A 19,012-nucleotide genomic window follows, 5' to 3' on the forward strand; every position below is an offset into this window, starting at 1 on the left:
ATCTTTTTTGTTAGTCTTAGTCTAGTTTTTGTTATGGAAAAAAAGGCTGTCAACGAACATTTTTAGTCATAGTTTTAGTTGACAAAATTAACACTGGTCCACTGCAAAGCTTAAGCACTCAAAGGACTCAAATGGAGTCAAATGTGTAGTGTCTGGGTTTAAAGTTTAAGTTTAAATCATGGAAAAAGGGCTTCTAAAATGGTCCACTATATCTCTCGTCTTGTCACAGTGCTGAATCTGATGATTTCAGGAGCTAGCAAAAAAGTGATGAACTTCTTAAGCTAATTAACATCTAAGGTCTAAGAATGGTCTGGTCTAAGAATAAGTTTTCATGAACAATACACCAATAACACCCTCCAAGGAGGCAGCCTGAAGGCAGCAGAAAGAGACCCATGTTGTCTGTGGTATGGGAGGGAGGTGACTATCCTGCGTTACATCCACTGGACTTGGATGCACAAAGATACAGTGTCTCTGATGTAATACAGGCCTAATGCACTGTCAGTATACCTGTATGACCATCTGCTTGGATTTAATGAGTGACTAAACAACCATGTTCCATCTTCTAAATTTACTTTCAGTAAGTCCTACAGGAAAGAAAGCAGAAATGAGACAAAATGGAAAGTTGGTAACTTGGTGTAGTAGTCAGCCCCCACAGACTTCACTATTTTAGAGTAGGACTGCACTAAGCGGTCAACACAAGAAAAAAAATCATCTGAATTTGGAGATTTAGTGTAGGTATCTGAGACATTCAGCCTGGCATCTTTACCTGAAATAAACTGCTTAAAATTTTTACACTTGTTGCAATAAATGATAATTTCATTGTGTCATATAGATGACTACATTTGCCTTCCAGTAGAAGAACCATTAGCGTGATTACAAAAGCTCAGTGGACTTTACATGTCAGTGTACTGAGCAGTTGTTCCCATTAAACTTGCTGCTGTTAGCACATAATGAAGTGATCAAACAAAACCAAGTGTCTGACAATTTTCACTTTGAAAATATGCTTATGCAGCTTGCAGCAACCTCATTAACTCTGTTTCCATCTGTTCTGCCCCTTTTGTATTACAGTAACTCTTGTTGTGCTGATGGAGGAAATGGCAAGACAGAAATGCTTTCACATACAGTAACAAGAAAAACATTGTAGCTCAAATTTGTTTCAGACCTGACTCCTATTGACATTAAGTCAGCCTTAAGTTCTGAGTTGGTTAAACAAACATAACTGTTCAAAAAACAGAGGCATATCTTATCTTAATGCCATAGTCTTATAAGTGAAATTCAGAGTCACAATCAGGAAGACCGTTCCCTTAGACAAATGTAAATAGCAATGTCAAAAATCAAATCTTAGAAATCACGCTTTTAATTCTGTATGGTTTGTTCAAAGTGACTCATTATTTTCATAGTAAATCTGTTAAAGTCTTTTTATTTGACTTGCTTTTATTGTGTACATCTGTTTCTATTGTAATGTTATTGTAATGTTTACTTTTTAATTTAAAAACTTGACTGTTGTATCTCCCTCTGTAAACAGCTTAGGTCTTTTGCAAGATCAGGATTATGGAGGAGAAGAAAGCAGGGGTAGAGGGCAAGATGAGGATGATGGAGGAGAAGAAAGCAGGGGTAGAGGGTAAGATGAGGATGATGGAGGAGAAGAAATCAAGGACAGAGAGCAAGATGAGGACAATGTTTTTTTTGCTTGACCGGTCAGCTAAGAGTGCCCTGTGTATTTTTTATTCTTGGGGCCAAAAATCCCTTACCACACCCCTGGTACTATACAAATAAAATCATTATCATCATTATTAATTGTGTTGATTCATGCTTAAGAAACAGTACACAGGTGAAATGAATCATTAACATTTTCATTCACAAGCTTTAATGAGACATAATTTGTCCAGCAGGTCCAGTTTGTTGCATATTAGATTTTAAAAATTACACAGTAATGTACATGTGCTTGTTGATTCTCTAATCTGAGAAATCAGCCCAAATTACAGTGAGAACATGAGCAAATAGCAGTCTGAAAGAAGCACATGCAGCGACCAGTTATGTTAACACTCATTCATTAAATCTAGCAAATTCAGTTTGTAACTGAATGATCATAAATGAAGTTCTGAGTGATTATCTGACAAAACATATTTGAGCACATCTGTCATAAGTGTTCATAGAAGGTCTATTTAGCAGGAAGTAAAGAGTAAAATATTTTCTGGTAAAGTTTAACTTTAATTACAGGAAGAGTATAGAAGGTTTCTATTATTATCCTAAATGTAAATATGCCAGAACAGTGTTGTCTGCATGTGGACCATAGATTGTTACTCTCAGACAGTCGTCAGTTTATTTTAATACAGCGCAGAGGCGGTAAGGTTTGGGACAGCGAGTGCCTCCAAGCTTGAACTCCAGACTGGGCTGCTCTCCTTCAGGTGCAGTGAAAGAAAACCTCTGAAGAAGGGAAGTGAAAAAGAGGAATAATTCCATCCTGGCCAGCTGCTCCCCAAGACACACACGCTTCCCTAAGGATAAAAGGATGAGTTATTTTAACACAAGGGGTATGTTTGGTTACACTGCTGCATTTCAGAGTCTTCATACAGGCCCAATACTACAGAGTCAAACTTAAAAGAGGAATTAAAATGCATTAGTGCAAAACAATGTAGTGCCTGCTTGAAGCTGAATCCAAAAGCCAAAGAACCCCCATTAGCCCTCATGTTAAAATGCCTACTTTAATGCCTCTGCACTGGAATTAGCCAAGGACAGAAGCATTAAGTTTTTGGGTTGCCTGTCCATTTGCATGTATAACCATCTGTCTGTCCAGCCAGCCCAAAATGCAAAAGTTGAACATTCTTAAGATAACTTTGGTTATGAATCGGCAAAGACTGATGAGTTGATTGACTGAGAATGCTTTGATTGATTTTCTTCATACCTTGAACATGTGTTCACCACGACTTAAGGATGAAGTCATAAGCAGTGTTGGGTGTTATGCGATACAAAGTAATGCAAATTACATTTGTAATCACCCTACATTTGTCTGTAACACAGTAGTGTAATGCATTACTGCGGCTAACCTGGTAGTCACATTACTGAGCACTGCTAGGGCAGTTCTTGAGAAGGCTTTAACATAATTTCTTCAAACGCTGCACACATATTCATCCTGACTCAAGGATGAAGTAATAAGATTTTGGAGGCTTTTGGTCAAAGATGAAGGTCATGGGGCCTGTTTGCATCTCTGGTTGTAAACATGATACCTCATGTTCCTTTGAAGGATTTTCGTTAACTTTTGCATGAGTGTCCATTAAGATGCAACAGTTTTGGAGGTTATTGGTCAAAGGGTCATGGGGCTAATAAACATCTGTTGCCATTGAGCCACTTTCTCTAGACAGCTTTGAGAGATTGTTTTAAAACTTCACACAAATGTCCACTTTGACTCCATAATTAAGTGATTACATTTTGGAAAAAAAAATCTGTACCTAGGGTTAATTTTTTTATTAGTAAGGCCAGGAGTTGTTGAAAATCAGGTATACAGCCATAATTACTCAAAAAACAGCTCTAACAATGTTAATCTACTTTTTGTCTAAAGCTATACCTGCTGAAAAGGGAAGGAAGGCATCTCTCCTCCTAAATTGGCCATTTTGATCCAGGAAGTGCTGAGGGTTGAAGGAATGTGGAGTTTCCCACATGGTCTCATCATGTAGAACAGAATTCAGGGTGGCCATGACCATGGTGCCCTGAAAAAAATTGTATTATTAGAAAAATAAATCAATTAAATTATTAGGCCATTATTGTGAAAGTAAATCTCAACAATGGTTTGAAAGATTTTCTTTAAACTTTGCACAAATGTCCATTTGGATGAAGATTTTGGAGGTCAAAAGTTGGGATCACTGGGCCTAATGCTGATTCCTGCATGCACTCACACCATTAAAGAAAAAAGATTTCTACCAATCACACTACCACAAAAACCACCCCAGCCCTTCTTCTGGACCCACCACTGACTGCACATTCACTGCCTGGTAATTGTATACCTTGTAGAGGCATGTAACTGTCACTTAGTAATCTACTTTTGTTAGCATTTCTTTAATTGAGTTTGATAATAATAAAAAAAAAACAAATATTAAAAAAGAAACTACATGGTTCAGTTACAAGATCATTTTTCTATCCTGTAGTTACAGGAGACTGACTCAAAATAATAAAACTGAAAAAAGAAAAAACCACAGCTTCTTTGTTTTCTAAATTTAAGAGTGTTGGTAGTTAAAACTTAATAGATCAATTTATCAAAGCTCCCTACACACCACCGACCCATCACCATGTAAAGACAAATATTTCAAATCTGTGTTGTCATGTACCTTTGGGATTGTGTACTTGTCCAGTGTGGTGTCCTTGGATGCCATGCGAACCACATTTAATGGAACAATGTTCCCCATTCTCTGGATTTCATGGATGACTGCGTTAGTGTAGGGCATGTTTTCTCTGTCACTTAGTGAAGGTACTCTGGATGGACCAATGATGGCATCAATCTCAGCCTGGACTTTCTCTGCAAACAATGAAAACAGAAAACTAAGGCAGTTATTGTATGGTGTTGACAACTGAATTTCACCTTTCTCCAAAGTGTTGTAAATCGAGACAGAGGGGGCAGCTCATCTAAAGGCCTTCTTCCAAGTTTAGTTCTAACCTTCGGGGCTGATGGCGAGTAAAGATCCTAGGAATGAGGATTATAAGTTCCTGAGCTCTTCTGACTGATGTAGGTCAGAATGTAGGAAGGAAGAAGACCAAGAATAGCATTGTAGATAAGAATATGCCAGTGTTTCAGTCTACATGTGGACAAAAGAGACCATACGATCATACGACAAATAATGAGTGGGGGATTTAAAGTGATGGATGAACATCAAAGCTCCATTATACGCAGTGTCCAGAGCATTTACAGTCACTAGAAAAAGTGTGTGAACCCTTTGAGATTTCTTGGGTTTCTGCATAAATTGGTCATCAAATGTGGTCCGATCTTCATCTAATTCACAACAATAGACAAACACAGTCTGCTTAAACTAATACTGCACAAAAATGATATGTTTTCATGTTTTTATTGAACAAAACATGTAAACATTCACAGTGCAGGGTGGAAAAAGTATGTTAACCCCTAGGCTAATAACTGGTTGGCCCTCCATTGGCAGCAATAACCTCAACCAAACGTATCCTGTAGTAGCAGATTATACCTGCACAACGGTCAGGAGGAATTTTGGACCATTCCTCTTTACAAAACTGTTTCAGTTCAGCAATATTATTCGGATGTCTGGTGTGCATCGCTCTCTTGAGGTCATGCCACAGCATCTCAATCGAGTTGAGGTCAGGACTCTGACTGGGCCACTCCAGAAGGCATATTTTCTTCTGTTGAAGCCATTCTGTTGTTGATTTACTTCTATGCTTTGGGTCGTTGTCCTGTTGCATCACCCATCCTCTGTTGAGCTTCAGTTGGCGGACCGATGGTCTTAAGTTTTCCTGAAAAATGTCTTGATAAAATTGGGAATTCATTTTTCCATCAATGACAGCAATCTGTCCTGGCCCTGAGGCAGCAAAGCAGCCCCAAACCATGATGGCTCCTCCACCATATTTCACAGTTGGGATAAGGTTTTGATGTTGGTGTGCTGTGCCTTTTTTTCTCCACACATAGCGTTGTGTGTTCCTTCCAAACAACTCAATTTTGCTTTCATCTGTCCACAGAATATTTTGCCAGTAGTGCTGTGGAACATCCAGGTGCTCTTTTGTAAACTTCAAATGTGCAGCAATGTTTTTTTTGGACAGCAGTGGCTTCCTCCGTGGTGTCCTCGCATGAACGCCATTCTTGTTTAATCTTTTACTTATTGTAGATTTGTCAACACAAATGTTGGCATGTGCCAGAGATTTCTGTAAGTCTTTAGCTGACACTCTAGGATTCTTGTTCACCACATTGAGCATTCTGTGCTGTGTTCTTGCACCCATCTTTACAGGACAACAACGCCTAAGGGGAGTAGCAACAGTGCTGAACCTTCTCCATTTGTAGACTGTCTTACTGTGGACACATGAACATCAAGGCTTTTAGAGATACTTTTGTAACCCTTTCCAGCTTCATGCAAGTTAACAATTCTTGATCGTTGGTCTTCTGAGAGCTCTTTTGTGCCAGGCATGGTTCACATTAGGCAATGCTTCTTGAGAAGAGCAAACTCAAAACTGGTGTGTGTTTTTTATAGGGTAAGGCAGCTTTAACCAACACATCCAATCTCATCACATTGATTGGACTCTAGGTTGGCTGACTCCTGGCTCCAATTAGCTCTTGGATAAGTCATTAGCCTAGGGGTTCACATACTTTTTCCACCCTGCACTGTGGATGTTTACATGTGTTGTTCAATAAAAACATGAAAACATATCATTTTTTGTGCAGTATAAGTTTAAGCAGACTGTGTTTGTCTATTGTCGTGAATTAGATGAAGATCGGAGCACATTTGATGACCAATTTATGCAGAAATCCAAGAAATCTCTAAAGGTTCACATACTTTTCCTAGCAACTGTAGACTCTGACTAAAGCGTGCACGTTTTAAACATCACCATAGTCCAGTACAGGCAAAAAAAATGGCAGCAACCAGTCTCTTTTGCATTCATAAGAGTGGCAGGATTTAGTTCTGAAATAAAAACTTGGTTCAGTTTAAGCCTTTAAGTTTAAGCTGCTGAATGTGGGGAGCAAACGGCAGAGATTCATCAATCAAAATACCAAGATACTTGTAACACAAAACAAACTCTATCTGAGTACCCTGGGAAGTTGAAATTGAAAGAAGGTTTGGGGGCTTAGATTTAGCATTTCATAACAGCATGAACTTAGTTGTATCAGCATTCAATGCAAGTTTTAAATCATAAAAAACTCTGAACAGTGTGAAAAGCAAGCTGAGTCAGCTGAGTAGGAGCTTGGCCATGGGTGGGTGCTGAGCAGTACATGACAGTGTCATCAACATAAAAATGAAAATTTGCATTAATGCTATTCTGATCAATACCATTTGGCTGAAGCATAGCCATCTGCAGGGACGCATTGAGTTCTGTTAGTAAGGTAGTTACTGAACCAGTTTATAGTTTAATCAGGCTGTCCTGATTTAAACAAGCTGAATTTAAGAACTGAAACTTCAGAACTTTAAGAGCTGCTGTGGTTGTTCTGTGTTTCTTTCTAAAATCAGATGGGGGGAAAAATATTGTAATTACTGAAAAAAATCCTTGAATTGGTTACTAACAAGAGTCTCCAAAACCCTGGCCAGAAATGAAAGTTTGGAGATGGGCTTGTAATTATTTAAAATACTGGGGTCCCCCCTTTGAGCAGAGGGAGGGCATGTGCAGATTTCCACACTTTGGGGATGTTGTCTGTGACCAGAGACACATTAAAACGTGGGTTAAAGGAGGTGAAATAAAATCAGCTGCTAACTTTAAAAAGCATGGGCCAGCGGACTTTGTTGCGTCTAAAATCTTGAGGGCTTCATGCACCTCAGAGACTAAAACAGGACTAAAAGCCAAAGAGTTAAAGGGGCTAAAAGAGTGGATGGACTGATCCTGGCTACCAGAAGCATCAGCAACTGAATTAAAAATTTGCAGGGCTAAAAGAAGAGTTAAGAGACTCAAATCAAAATCTGGAGGCTATAAAGCACTTATTAAAACAGACTAGCACCTTGATCTTGTAAGAGATTTTTTGAGTCTTTCAAAGTGCATAGAGGAGGCTCAAAGCCTTTATTGTTATCAGATAAGGAACTGATAGTACTCCAGAATTTAGAGGGGTTATTGAGATTTATTGTGGTTCGTTACTGGAAATTATTGGCTTTGGCATTTCTGACTTTTACTATAGTCAAGAGGTTATAAAAAGAAAGATACTCTAGAGGGCTCCCCAAACTTGTTTATTCCACCTCAATGGATAGTTCCTGTCTAAAATTAGTGTCAACATGGTGTTCTCTTCATTCAAATACAATAGTCTATATAAAAGCTGTTTAAAGCTTTCCAAATAAAATCATGTCAAGGGACTTACAAAACTGAGGAGGCAGAGGATGGCCCAGGTCCCACTCATACACACTTACCTGATAGAGAATTCAAACTATAAAAGCCACATTAAGACCTTTACAAAACACAGGCATGGGACAGCTATGACTCATACACATTCACACACACACACCTTGTATTTGAGGGTAGTAGATCATGTAAAGCAGTCCCCAGTGTAAAGTAGTGGCAGTAGTTTCAGTTCCGGCACCAAACAGGTCAAGAGTGCAAAAACACAAATTCTCAATATCAAAACCAGACTCTTGGTCCTCCTTCTATTAATACCACAAAAGACAGACAGAGTTTTAGTTAATACATGTTAATAGAAGATACAAAGAGAAACACAATGCACACAGATTAAATCTTTTACCTCTCCCATCTCTGCGAGGAAGCAGTCAATGTAGTCTCTTGGTGAAGAGGAATCAAAGCTGTCCTTGTGTTCTCTGATTTTAATTTTAATGAAGTCAATGACCTTCTGTGCCAATGTAAAAAACTTCTGGTGAGATCCAGGAAGCCACTTCATCAGCCACGGCATCATGTTATACATCTACAAAACAATAAGACAGTTACAAGATCAACTTCAAATGATTCAGTAATTCAAAACATGTTGAAGGCTTGGACAATGTGGTAAAACAATTCTTAGATGCATTTTTTTAAATACCAACACTAGTCACAGGTTAAATTACTAATGAGCATACTGTTAAATTTACCAAACGAAAAAACAAACACAACATAAAAACAATGTGAAGTGTAATTTGTAATTTGTAATTTGTAGTATCCATAAATTGAGTATGTAAACAATATTAAGAAGGTGCCAATGTTAGGACTGCTGTTGAATTTGTCCAGCCAATTGTATGGCTTGGTGTACAGACATGTTTCTCCTGATAAAGGCCCACTCTCAGTGCTAAATTATGGACCTACACCACCCATTGATAGGTCAACAAAAACAAGATGCTGTTGCATCAGCCTCCTCCACTTCTTTGATTAAGTCTGTGGATTTAATTTTCAACAGCACTTTGGTACTTTAAAACGTGTCCTGTGAAAAAAGTCATGAGTCATTTTCTCTGTCTGGTAAAAGGTCATTACTCTACATTAGATATCCAAAGAGCTTCACAGGACTGTATGTAACTTATCTAAAATTTACAACCTCAGAAGTGTTGTTGCAATCAGAACACCAATATCTACTGGCAGAAAAAAACATGCCTTCAGGCCTTTAGTAAGGAGTAGTATTGTATAAGTAGCATTAAAATGTGTTGCACTTTTAAATCATCCATTGCTTTCATCTCAATTCTGTGGTGACTTCCTAGAACTAAGACAAACATACAGTTGCAAAAAAAGGTACGTGAAGCCCTTGGTATTACCTGGATTTCAGCATAAATTGGTCATAAAATGTGAAAGTGTCTGTCTAAAATGTCTGATCTTCATCTTAGTCACAACAATACACGAACACAGTCTTCTTAAACTAATACCACACAAACAATGAAATGTTTTCATGTTTTTATTGAATACAACATGTAAACATTCACAGTGCAGGGTGGAAAAGTATGTGAACCCTTGGATTTAATAACTGGTTGACCCTCCTTTGGCAGCGATAACCTCAACCAAACGTTTTCTGTTATTACAGAGCAGACCTGCACATTGGTCAGGAGAAAGTTTGGACCATTCCACTTTACAAAATGGTTTCAGTTCAGCAGTATTCTTGGGATGTCTGGTGTGCATCGCTCTCTTGAGGTCATGCCACAGCATCTCACTTGGGCTGAGCTCAGGACTCTGACTGGGCCACTCCAGAAGGCATATTTTCTTCTGTTGAAGCTATTCTGTTGTTGACTTCTGAGCTTTGGGTCGTTGTCCTGTTGCATCACCCATCCTCTGTTGAGCTTCAGTTGATGGACAGATGGCCTTCAGTTCTCCTATAATATGTCTTGATAAACTTTGGAACTCCTTTTTCCGATGATGATCCAGGCCTTGAGGCAGCAAAGCAGCCCCAAACCATGATGCCCCCTCCACCATACTTCACAGTTGGGATGAGGTTTTAATGTTGGTGTGCTGCACCTTTTACCTCAACACATAGCTTTGTGTGTTCCTTCCAAACAACTCAATTTTGCTTTCATCTGTCCACAGAATATTTTGCCAGGAGTGCTGTGGAACATCTAGGTGCTCTTTTGCAAACTTCAAACGTGAAGGAATTTTTTTGGGGGGACAGCAGTGGCTTCCTCCGTGGTGTCCTCCCATGAACTCCATTCTTGTTTAATGTTTTACGTATCATAGATTGGTCAACAGAGATGTTAGCATGTGCCAGAGACTTCTGTAAGTCTTTAGCTGGCACGCTAGGATTGTTCTTTATCTCACTGAGCATTCTGCGCTCCTGCGGCACTCCTAGGAGAGCAGCACCAGGGCTGACCTTTGTCCATTTATTTGTCTCACAGTGGACTGATGAACATCACGGCTTTTAAAGATACTTTTGTAACTTTTCCAGCTTTATGCAAGTCAACAATTCTTAGTCGTTGGTCTTCTGAGAGCTCTTTAGTGCGAGTCATGGTTCATATCAGGCAATGCATCTTGCGAATAGCAAATGCAAAACTGGTGTGTGTTTTCTGTTGGGCATGGCAGCTTTGACCAACACTTCCTATCTTGTGTCCCTGATTAGACTCCAGGTTGGCTGACTCCTGACTCGATAAGCTCTAGGAAAAGTTATTAGCTTAGGAGTTCACATACTTTTTCCACCCTGCACTGTGAATGTTTACATGTTGTATTAAACAAAAACATGGAAACGTATAATTGTTTGTGTGGTATTAGTTTAAGAAGACTGTGTTTGTCTATTGTTGAGACTTGGATGAAGATCAGAACACATTTTATGACCAATTCATGCAGAAATCCAGGTAATTCCAAGGGGTTCACATACTTTTTTCTTGTAACTGTATATTAAGTATTTCCAGTGTATCAAATGATATGGTTTAATAATAGACTCTATCAAAAGATGGATGGCATAAAAGCTAAAGTAAGCCAAAATATTTGGAGCTCTCCTTGCCTGACTGTAGTATAGATAAAAGGTATAACCAGTGATGTGTGTGTGTGTGTGGGGGGGGGTGTTTACCCCCTCCCCCTCGTGGCCCAATTGTTGAAAAACACGTGCTAAAGTGCCCTCTCTGGAGCCAAAACACATGTTAAAGTGCCCTCTTGGGAGCCAAAACGCGTGCTAAAGTGCCCTCAAGAACCAAAACACATGCTAAAGTGCCCTCTTGGGAGCCAAAACGTATGCTTAAGCGCCCTCTTTGGAGCCAAGACACATGTTAAAGTGCCCTCAAGAGCCAAAACACATGTTAAAGTGCCCTCTTGGGAGCCAAAACATTTGCTAAAGTGCCCTCAAGAGCCAAAACACGTGCTTAAGTGCCCTCTTTGGCCCTCAAGAACCAAAACGCGTGCTAAAGTGCTCTCCTGGTTGGCAAAACACACTAAACTGCCTTCTTGGCTGGTTAAAACATGATAAACTGCCCACTTGGGTGGCAAAAAGGCGTGTTTAAGTTTCCTCCTCATTGGCAAAATACACTAAACTGCCCTGTAGGGTGAAGAAAACACTAAACTCCAGAAGACCATTAGGACCAAGACATACTATAAAACATTACTGTTGCAATGACTTTTATGCTGGGCGCTTTTTTGATCTATATTGAGCCAGAACTATATCTCACAGAACCAGTTTGGATTATCTGGTGCTAATATGGTGTTAAAATGCAATAGAATACAGGAAATGGCATCTACTTAACTGAAAATGTTCTGGGGGAAGACCCCCAGACCCCCCTAAGGATTTATTTATTTATTTATGTGTGTTCTTCACAGTCCAATGTTGAATCTACACAGTTTTTGTGGATGCTGATCCTAACTACAAACTAACTTGAGTAGTCTGTCTAGTTAGTCTGTTTTATGGCTATATAATGTGCCATTTGTGTAACATATAAACATGTCTAAAGTGCCCTCGAAAACACGCCAAACTTAGTGCCCTCTTCAGTGGCGAGAACGCGCTGTATGTGCCCTTTTTTTCTTTTCGCCCCTGCCCTTGAAAATGTCTGTGCACGCCACTGGGTATAACAGAGGTATAAATGGATTTGAGCTTGCTATATTACTTTTCTAGTCATCTGACAACTCTAATTGCTTTTACAGTGCAGGTCACACCTACCCATTCACAGCCTTTCACTCCATTCACACACTGATGGCAACGGTTGCTGCGGGGAATTAGCCATCAGTATTAGCTAATCCATTCGAATGCATCCATGTCTATTTAAATGCTACAGATGAACCAGTGGGACAAAAACTGGGGTTAAGTGTCTTGCCCACATTGACCTAGGACTGCAGGAGCTGGGGATCAAACCCACAATCCACAACCCTTCAATTGTGAGACGAACATATCTTCCTACTGACCCACAGTCACCCTATATACTGTTAGGTATACTAGGTTAGCGAACATGATCTCCACGTACTCGACTGCTAGATCATGTTTAATTTTAACTTAACTAGTTTAACTTTTGGTTGCACCACTGGTTATACCTTTTGGTTACATTACTTTTGCATTATAATGTAACTTCTCCTGAGATGCAATGTCACTTAATTGCCAGTTAAAATGGTGAAGTTAAACATTACAAATCCCTATTCTTATAAGAGGGAATGAGAGTAGACAAGATAGTTAGGATCTCTCTTTTGTACTCTTTAATACAAAAGAGGCGACGCTGAGCCTTTTTATCTGTGCTTTTGTCGACACTTCTTGTCGCTGAAAATCATCATTTCTGGGCCTTTTTTGTCTTTCAATTAGAAAGGATAGCTAAAGATAGGGATGGGTACCGAATTCTGTACTTTTATAGGTACTGACTGAGTACCAATTCACGTAAAATCAAACGGTGCCATCTTTCTGTACCTAAACGCATCCATGTGACTGCAAGAGAGTGGAAGAGTAGTCAATTTTCCATGCTGGACGCAAACACAGCATTGCATGCTTGTAAGTAATGATGTCGGTAGCAGCTAACTGAATCAACAAAACAGGCATAGCTGATAGGAAGCGGTCAAAGGTAGCGCTCCATTTTTCAAAATATGATGCAGGTTATGCTGCAATATTTGTGACACGAAGTTCAAGATTTACCACAGCAAAATTTCTAATCTGAGGAAGCAGTGTGATGATTGACATCTCAGATCAGCTCCCGCTGCTTCCTGCTCGTTTGCACCCCCCCCCCCATACCAAATCCTCAGTTTAAACAGCATGATTTGCCCGTTTATCATGTTAATATCAACCATGGAAATATAGTAGATAAAGGGATACGTTTGTTCGCTCAGTCACCTAACAGACACTTGATTAGGGCACGGTGTGGACTGCCCAGTGTGACTGTGTCCTAAAAGTTGCTCTCCATCTCTCCAACTTGGCACAGCTGGTTCCATAAGAAGCTGTCTGTCAGGATGGATGATTTAGAGTGATTTTGAAGGAGTGACACAGCCACAGGCTCGTCCTCACTGCTTATTTTTATAGCAGAATTAAACAATTTGTCACTTTCTGTTAACTTTTTGCAGTAAATACAAATATGTCACCCTGTGTGTGACATTGATGCTTCTGCATGGACGAGTGCATGATTGTTTGATGAGTGAGGAGCAGACTCTGCCTGACCTGGGAAAGATGACATCTTAGTTTTGTTGGAAAAAGAACTGCATGAGGAAAGAAGATGTGCAGTACACATAGTTCAATTTTATACCTTTATTTATTTAGTTAGTTATTTTGACTCCATACTCTGTTGTTCATTTGTTTTAAACTTATTCTCCTTCCATGGACCCAAACACACATTTTTCCAAGAGGGGAAATTGGAAGAATAGGAGGTAGTGGGGCTGGGTTTTACTTTATTCAATATAAAGAAAAAACACTGGGTAGCTCTTGTAGTTTAGGTTTTCCATGTTGGAATAATTTTTTAAAAACACTTGTGATGTTAAATTACAAATGGTGTGCGATGTTGTTTTGATATATTTGATATTTGATAGTGTTTTGCTATTGAAAATTCAGAAGTTTGAGGTTATATAACATTTATTATTGCATATTTTTCACACTCGGGATCGGTACCGTAGTAGTTCAAATGTGAAAGGTGCCCATCCCTAGCTAAAGAGAGACAGGAAAAAGGGGGGGAGAGAGAGAAGAGAAAAAACATGTACCAGATTGCAAAAACAGGAACTGATCCTGCAACCAGTGCGATGAGGATTATAGCCTCAGTGCATGGGTGCCTGAGTTCAGCCAGCGACTGGGGATCTTCAGCTATTATGAAAGCCAGAGAATTACCTTGTTATTTTTTTGATTTCCTCATCCTTTGACTCAAACCAAAATCGTCTGAGTGAAGTCAGAAGAGTAGAATGAATGCGTACTAAGGAGGATATTTGATTTGTTTTCTGCCATCCTGTTATGCTGATACAGAGGTAACAACATGATAGTCTGAATGGTAACTGTAATGTCACTGCTGAAGTTACCAACAGTAATATGCTTTTTGTATTGCATTTTAGACAAATGGAATCCATTTACAGAGCCAAACACTGCTTTAAATAAAGTTCTGATACCTGTCAGGTGACAGATTTCACTGCTGACATCTGAATTTTTGGAATCTAAATCACATTTTTACCAATACCTTTAAAAAAAATCCTTTGACTTCTGGGGTCATAACAAGTTTACACAGAAGGCTCACCTGTGCACCTAGAGTTCCCTGCACATACACAATCTCATTGAAGGCGTGAAGAATACTCTGGAACTGCTTGTCAGTGTACTCATAACGCTCCCCAAACACCAGGCAGCAGATGACATTGGACACAGCATTGGATAGCAGTTGCTGGGCATTGAAAGGCCGGCCTAAGAAGTGAAGAGGAAAAGAAAAAGTACATAAGACTTGTACTGATTTATTTAATTATGATGATAAACAATTAACAGGCTGGATTCAGATTCTGTATACCTGGACCAGCCACAGCTAAAATGAAGCAAACAGGTGTGGCTCTCTAGATAATGAAGCACGTAAATTGTCACATGTCCATGCCATAGTCATGGGTTTATAGTCCAACTCTACAAGGTGTTGGTATGCCTTTGTGTGTCAAAGTTAAAGGTTAAAATAATGTGTGAAAAAGGCTTGCTATCCAGATTATTAGCTCAAAATTTAAAGCTTTTTCTTGTTAAACAAATGAAAATTTATTCTTGCCTTGATAACTGGCAAAAGCCTCAGCGAGATATTGGCACTCCTGCTGGATGGATGGCTCCAGGGATTTCTTGCCCACTCCAAAGTTTCTCAGTGTATGAAGAGCAAATCTCCTCTGTTGCTTCCATGGATTGCCATTTGATACCACCAGACCTTTGAGAAATACCAAACAGGGTACTGTTGGATTTAAATCTGATAAAAACAGTACAACTTACACCTGAACAATACAGTGCACACTACCTTTATTCCCACCAATGTCTGTAAAAAGTGGTACTATGGGGCGATCCACGTAGTCCTCTCCTCTTTGAACCAGGGCCTCCCTCAGAAGGTCGTAGCCATTAAGGACCACAATCCTTCCACCAAAGAGTCGAACACTGAAAATCTTCCCATACTTCCCTGCAAACTGAACACAAAGAGCAGAGTAGTGTTCAGGTCAAAGAGTAACATGACTCCTTCTCAGGATGGAAAAAATGAAGGAATCCATATAACTAAAGAATGTTACAATAGAAATAACTCCCCTTGTTTATTTAGGTAAGGTATTTAATTTAGGGTGTGGCCTTCAAGTTGATGATCATCACCTTAAACTCCCCGAAATACATTTCTTAAACTTGAATGCTACTTTCACCCCTACATGATCAATAGTATAGGTGCTTGCATGTGCCCTGGCTTACACATTGTGGAGCTGAAAAGTGTATCAGGCTTTTATTGGTTCTTTATGTTGAAATAATTCATTTGTGCCACTTCTTAACCCCTTTAAATCACTCCTTCCATCTTTTTCAATTCAAACCCCTTTCTATAGGGGCAGAGCTTAACTCCATGGCCTGTGTGTACTTACACTAAACGCTCAATTTAATGGCTGACAGGCAAATATATTTTCAGGTTTTTGGGGATGACACTTGGATATGTAACTACGAAGTACAATACGGTCAAGAACAAGCTTCATGTTCAAATGTGGGTTATATTTCATTTCATTTCTAGAATTTGCTGTGGGCCAATCGAAATGGGACCATGGACCGCCATTTTGCCCCCAGGCCATAGTTTGGACACCCCTGATGTAGATAAATAATCTAATTGCAATTTTTTTCCCCAACATTGCGACTGTGATTATTTTTTAAGTTCTGCATGTTATGTATTTTTCAACAAACACCATCAATAAATTCTATATCTTATCCAACAAAATATTACATAGATTAAACTGTCTGAACAATTTTGAAAATGATCTAATTGTGATCATTATGACTCATATTGCAAATTTGATATGAACTCTTGTATTGAAGAGAGTAAACATTTTTATGTAATATTTGTTTTGATTAAGAAAAACTGACGAAAGTGTTTTTGTAAACTATTCCAACAAAATGACTCTTGAATGACTGCATAACATGTAGAGCAAAAAATTTTTGCTGCAAGAAAAACACGCACTTCAGGTTAAAGAAATACTGCACCCTCCCGTTAATCTTTATTTCGATCAATTGCCCAGCTCTATTTTTCCGCACATTCTGAGCCACTTTTAACTACTTTTCACCACTTGTTGTGCCCATTTTTTTCTACTAACTGCCTCCTACAGACTGCGTTTTTTGCAGTCTTATAAGTTTCTAGCATGCTCTACTGTGCTTTTAGTAACTCATACATCAAGTTTGATATGTGTAGACTATACGATGACACCTCCCACAAAAAGCCGCTGTATGGCCTCCACTCACCTCGGTGAACTGCAGGTAAAGTCTGCTTGGCTGGATCTGATGAAGGTTACCGATCAGAGGAAGAGCCCACGGTCCCGGGGGAAAGTTTGAGGGCACTCTGTTGTTCAAAACATCAGCTAATAACAAGAAAACAAGGGAAAATATCAAAATACTTTTCCAGTCCAGCCACTCAATCCCAAGTAAACTTGTAATTGTCTCCATTAGAAAGTTTATCTGTGCTAGCGTAAATATTCACTGAGCAACATCAGCAGGTCGACAGTTTACAAAAGCAGAGGAAAGCAAAGCTAATACTTCTTAACACATGTCTTCCGGTTAACGTCCGAAACCTTCAAAATAAAGCACATCACACACACAGGAACAAGTAATTGAAGCCGTAATTACATTTTACTTTACTAAAAATATTTGCATCCCTGAGACTAGTGGTTAGTGGGACATGTCTTTAGATGTTTTATTGAGCTGTCAACTAAAGAATTGACACTTTTTATTCCTTAGCAAAGACCAAATCTGGTTGATAAATGTGTTAAAATACAGCTCAAAACCTGTAAGAGCTTTTTGGGGCCAAGCCAAATTGGGGGCCCATGAAGGTTTGCAAAATCATGATCCACTGTAAAGTTCAACTGTGATAACCATGTTTTATTTCTAACCTGAATAACAAACATTTTTTTACCAAAACAAAAAAGAGGACAAAAACGGTTTTTCAATATGTATGCTGAAGTACAGCCTTCTTACAAAAAGAAAATGTGTTTTCTTAAAACAAACTACTCTTGTATTGGTAATGTTAATGATGTGGATGTGGGCACACTGAAATAAATAATCAGGAGAGTAATGTCAGACTTCAGAGCTAAGCATGAAAAAAACATTAGGATGCCAGAAAATAAAGTAGAAGAAGAGAGGCAAAAAAGGGTTAGAAGTGTTAAGAAGCGGTAAAAGTTGGCATTGATGGGTTAAAAGTGGCAAAAACATTGTAGTGATAGGGAAAACAAAAAAACAGCGGGACACTGAACATTCTCCTGTCTACTTAAACTGCACAGCAGCAATTTATTGTATTATATCCCAGTACAAGGGCTGCTATTTTAATGAGGAATTCAAACAAAGCACACAAGGGCAGCTTTATGCGCAATTGATTGGAAAAGACAAACACACTGAGCTGACACAAGGTAGAGAGGCTATTCTTTGTAAAGAAAAATATACAACTACCAAGAAGTAGACTGGTTCTAGATCTGCTTTTTACCATGAGTTAGGCTAAGGTTGGGCTGGGTACTATATCAATTTGTCATGTCAATATATTTTTCAAAAATGGTGAGTGAGTAGTATCAGTAATGTGTTTGGGTAGAATCTTCAGCTGGAATTAGATCATGCGGACCCTTTCCGATTCAGCAGGATGACTTGTTGGAATATTAAGATCAGGAGAGTTCAGTAGAGCTTCATATGGGATGTTAAATGACTTTACAAATTTTTTTGTTTGTTGGTCTGACTTACGTGAAGATTGCATCTGGCTCTTGATATAGTTAACTTGGTCAAAATCCCAAGAATATTACTTGTCTGTAGGGATGTATAGTGTGGCAAAGTAGGGATAAGGGCTATGATAAATTTGCACCAATACAAGCCAGACAACGCCACCTAGGGACTTTCACCCTAGGAGTTTACCCAGTTCTAAAGATAAGAGGCAAACACAGGTTCACTCTACAAGGAAGACAGAGACGTGGTTCAAAAAGCAACTCAAAAATTTATTTATAAGTTTAAATGCAAAAATATATTAACTGGACTGGGACTGGAAGTGGCTGTGGGAAGAAAAGAGGAGTTAGTAATTGGCAATGAATTTTAAGTCAAATTTATGGAAAGGATGTATCAAAATTTTATTGCAATTTATTCTTTTTAACAATTGGTCTTTAATTAATAAAACACTTCCAGGCGAAGTGGCTAAAACCAACAAAAAGGGAAGGGGGAGTGAGTGGGGGCTAGCAAGAGGGAGGCAGTCTACCAAAGGAAGTGTCCCAGGAGTGCACTTACCCACCACACGTGAACTCACTGCAAAACACAGCAAACAGGTGCAGACTACTGTGTCCCAGTGCGCCTATCACTACAACAAAAAGGTGCAGGGAACCACCCAGA

The 19,012-nt window shown here is 39.1% G+C and overlaps 1 protein-coding gene across 1 annotated transcript; it reads right to left on the reverse strand.

Annotated features, from left to right (window-relative positions):
• Window positions 1-1,872: 1,872 nt before the first annotated feature.
• Window positions 1,873-17,164, reverse strand: LOC121511981 (cytochrome P450 2J4-like). Its single transcript, XM_041790888.1, has 9 exons — window positions 16,901-17,164; window positions 15,444-15,606; window positions 15,207-15,356; window positions 14,706-14,866; window positions 8,381-8,557; window positions 8,147-8,285; window positions 4,323-4,510; window positions 3,566-3,707; window positions 1,873-2,498 (listed from the first exon to the last, which is right to left on the reverse strand). The coding sequence occupies exons 1-9, from the start codon at window positions 17,099-17,101 to the stop codon at window positions 2,323-2,325; spliced, it is 1,497 nt and encodes a 498-aa protein (XP_041646822.1). The 5' UTR covers window positions 17,102-17,164; the 3' UTR covers window positions 1,873-2,322.
• Between the last annotated feature and the right edge of the window lie 1,848 nt (window positions 17,165-19,012).

This window comes from Cheilinus undulatus, linkage group 7 (genome assembly GCF_018320785.1).
Source record: "Cheilinus undulatus linkage group 7, ASM1832078v1, whole genome shotgun sequence".
Lineage (NCBI taxonomy): Eukaryota > Metazoa > Chordata > Actinopteri > Labriformes > Labridae > Cheilinus > Cheilinus undulatus.

What these genes read in the sequence shown, in the direction of transcription:
- LOC121511981 (XM_041790888.1), bottom strand. Translation starts at nt 17,101, where the DNA reads ATGGAGACAATTACAAGTTTACTTGGGATTGAGTGGCTGGACTGGAAA. An exon ending in AGACATTGGTGGGAATAAAG is followed by an intron (nt 15,357 to 15,443) that starts GTAGTGTGCACT and finishes TATTTCTCAAAG; the next exon opens with GTCTGGTGGTATCAAATGGC. An exon ending in CTACTACCCTCAAATACAAG is followed by an intron (nt 4,511 to 8,146) that starts GTGTGTGTGTGT and finishes CATTGTTTGCAG; the next exon opens with AGAAAGTCCAGGCTGAGATT.